At 37.8% G+C, this 3,926-nt stretch overlaps 1 protein-coding gene across 1 annotated transcript in view; it reads left to right on the top strand.

Annotated features, from left to right (window-relative positions):
- Window positions 1–2,922, top strand: part of LOC106867815 (uncharacterized protein C05D11.13-like) — a 6,346-nt gene extending 3,424 nt beyond the window's left edge. Inside the window, exon 3 of the mRNA XM_014912838.2 lies at window positions 2,578–2,922. Within this exon, the coding sequence (XP_014768324.2) occupies window positions 2,578–2,922 (345 nt within the window). The remainder of the gene's footprint in view (window positions 1–2,577) is intronic.
- Window positions 2,923–3,926: the final 1,004 nt, after the last annotated feature.

Here is a 3,926-nt window from a genome sequence, read left to right on the forward strand (position 1 = left end):
TATATATATATATATATACAGAAAGAGAGAGAGAGAGGGAATGAAAGAGAAATGAAATAGATAGATAGATATGGTGACTGCTCTATCTTCACAGATGATTGCCGTCTCCTTGTGCTTGCACGTTGTCAATGGCATTTATGACTTTCTATCCATGACCACTCAGATGACTGTTCTATCCAGTTGCTGATCTGCAGTGTTTTTACCATAAGTGATAGGAGTTATAGCTCACTGCACGCTTCCAATTGGTTAGGTCTACACACGTAGCTCCTCTTCTGTTGCCGTAGGACTTTCAGTAGATGGAATGACGAGGTCACCATAAACAAACATCTGTACTTCTACAACACGAGTACTGCTCTCTGAATCTCTGTGATTAGTACCTAGTGATAACCCGAACGAAGATGACCAGTAATCATGTGAAACCGAAGTTCATATATCAGTGTTCCCCTCCTAGAAGGGTGCTGTGACAACAGCTAGATCACTGGTTCTCAACCGAGGTCCATACGGCTCCTGAGGGTCCACATAAGATTTTTTGCGTGGGGTGGGGTGGGGTGTCCAAGTGACAAAATCATAAACTTGGGATCCACAATGATATTTTAAAAGGCCCTGAAAATTTTTGCTAAAAATGTATGAAACAGCTCAGTTTATTTCACTAATATTTTACATAGTTCAACCTGACCAAGTTAATATGTGATAAACAAAACGGGAATTTTGAAAGAAATTTCTATGAAATTACTTTTTAAATTTCGAATGACTATGAGGGTCCACCAGAATAAAATAATGATCAAAGGGGTCTATAGATAAAAAAAAATGGCTGAGAACCCTTGAGCTACAGTGTTTCTCATTCCCAGTGGTTTTACTGCGTGTCCTGACACTAACCAAGTGTATTTCTGCGTTCTCGCACTCTGATGGAATGTCATAATATATGCTAGTTAACCCATAGCTGGGACCCTAACGGGTACTACTACGCCAGATGAGAGTAGACCTGGAAACAATAGTTGCTGAGAGGTGGTTCCATATTCGTCTAAACCTTGGAATTCCCGAACCAGAAATCCACTATCGGATGCATTCTCTGTGCCAATTTTTTTTCATTTACCCAGCTCTTCTGAGAAGTACTTGTTTGATAGGCAAGATGGGTACAATTTAAAGTCTTACCCAAACATAGAGATATATACACATATACGCACATACATACATACTTACATACATACACACATACATAATACATACATCCAGAAGTTTATCATTTAAGCCCGTATGAGCATGTCTAGACACGCAACTATATGCATGAGCATACATACGTAAAACAAAACTTACAAATCTGCACATATCTTATATAATAAATACGAATGTCAGTGTGTCAGTGTATCACACTTTTTCAACTTTATTCCTTGACGCCGTAGCCCAACATATCATACCATTTTAGAATTAGATCGATTCCATGAGTAAATTAAAAACACTCCGGGCCGAATCAGGACTCGAAATCCTGAAATTTTAGATTCCCAAGTTCTCATTACTGCGATTGTTTTCGGCGGTTTTATTACATCATTTTTTGCGACGAATTTTTTGTACGATAACAATTTTTCCTAGATGGACCTGTGAAAACTTCACGGAAAATATAAAAAAATTCAAGCATCTGTAAAAAGTAACTTCATTTAATGACTATCGAATAATTATGGGCATAACTACATACAGATATATACCCTACCGACTTTACTGCCTCACAAATTCCATAAATAATCGCTTAGATCCTGTTGATTGAGTGTATATAAAGATTTGTTGGAAAATTTTTTTCTGAAGGGCTAGGGAGAGGAATTTCGGAAAATTCACACGACCTGACATTTTCCGCTTCATAACTTTCAGGAAAATAAGTATTTTTTAATGAAATTTTATACAAATACCTTTCAAACTGCATAAAATAACTGTCACAAAGGCGTTATCATATATCGTTCAAAACAAAACGTTTTCCAGCGTTTATCCTCTGAGAATAGCATCATTCTCTTTCACTATCATCCTTTGTCCACTCCTTTCGTTCACTCAATCTATCTCTATAAATATATTTCCCTCTTTCCCCTCCTCTATGTCTTTTACCCTCTAACGTTTCTCCTGCGTTTAACGCAGTATATTTCTCTTACCTCTCAGTGCTATCAATATCTTCTCTCTCTCACTCTTTCACTCCCTCTTACTCCCTATTTCATTGCTGCTTTTCCTCTTACTTCAACTATACTTCTTCCGCTTAACGAGTTTTATTTCTCTCTTTTTATCTCTTCCTTTGAACTAAGTGTGACACGCACCACAGGTACGTATGTACGTACGTAACTACGTAGGTGTTAGCATATTAATATAACAATTTTTATGACTTGGAAATAAATTTGGGAATAATCGGAATAACTTGCAAAATCCAGGGAAAGTCACCCATGAAATAGAAATAATTACTTGTACGGAACGTAAGGACCTATGTACATCAAACTGTCTTTAAATTAAGTGGCGGCAGAAGAATTATCGTTGTACTTTTAAAAAGTCGGCTTAAATATTAATGTAATACTTGAATGCAACAATCAATTTTCAGTTCTTCTGTAGTTTATTGTTGCCTATCGTATTCGGCAGCAGTATGCCTCTAAAAATAAATCTCCGCCAACAGAGGACCAGATTGCAATCAAAAGAGCCAATGCTGCAGCGACGGAAAAAAAGTCCTGTGCAAATGAAAACCCAGATCAAACGGCAGCCAGGAGAGCTTCCAATGCTGAGAATATGCAAATATTTAGGGACTCTCAAACTCCTGAACAAGCTGCATCCAGGAGAGCATCAAATGCTCTTACCAAGAGGAGAGCAAGAGCATTAGAAACACCTGAACAAGCTGAATCTAGGAGAGCTTCCAATGTAGCCAACATGAGAAGAGTAAGGGATTCAGAATCACTAGAGTAACCAGAAACCGGGAGAGCTTCCAACGTTGTACAGGGGCTAGTATAAAAGCTGCCCAATGGAGCGGCTTTTAAGCTAGTACATACATACGCACAAAAATATCCTGTTGTTGATGTTGAAATTCCAATGAAGGAGCCTTGGATCTAGGTTAGAAACCAGCCCTTTTCCTATTGGCAAGAAATTTTGAAATAAAACTGAATCTCACACACACACACACACACACACACACACACACACACACACACACACACACACACACACAGAGAGAAATACATACATACGTGATGGCTGCAACCGAATTTTGACCAATCCCAACGTAGTTCCTGAGATGGTTATGATCTGTAAACAATTCTGAGTAGGAGCCGGAAAAGAAGAATGAACACGTAATGCGCATGTGCAATCATAATTCGGAAAACAGAAGAGAAGAATAAAAACGCAATGCGCATGTCAAAATAAAACGGAGGGGAAGACTAAAAACAATGTCAAGAAAGTTATATGATGGTCTGCAAGCCACGTCTGACACCACTATCACGCAGCTTTCCCGCAATATTTTTGTCATACGTGTGTTTGCAATAGTCGAAGAACATCATCGACAGGAAGTGATACTGAAGGAGAGTTAACATTATAAAAATGAATTTTAGATTAAAATGAGAATTTAGAAAAGAAATGATTGTGAATTAGATGGTTAAAATTATTGAGGTCTATAATCTGGATAGTTATATAATTCGTTTAGTACAACGGCATAAAATGGGCTGCATCACTCGACGTATGCATGTATGTTCAGAGAGGGGAAAAATTTAGAAGATTTGATATCAAAAATTTGGAAATCTATACAATTTTCATTGTTTCAACACCAAACATGCTTGGTAGATGCTTAAGCACATTAACTAAAACCAGGTTTACTGGAAGCAAGCTGTACTACTTACACATTCTCAAGGAAACGCACTCAGCAACATGTCCATATTAGGTTCTAATTGGATGCCGCACTATGGGCCTCAAAATCTGAA

This window comes from Octopus bimaculoides, chromosome 3, assembly GCF_001194135.2.
Source record: "Octopus bimaculoides isolate UCB-OBI-ISO-001 chromosome 3, ASM119413v2, whole genome shotgun sequence".
Lineage (NCBI taxonomy): Eukaryota > Metazoa > Mollusca > Cephalopoda > Octopoda > Octopodidae > Octopus > Octopus bimaculoides.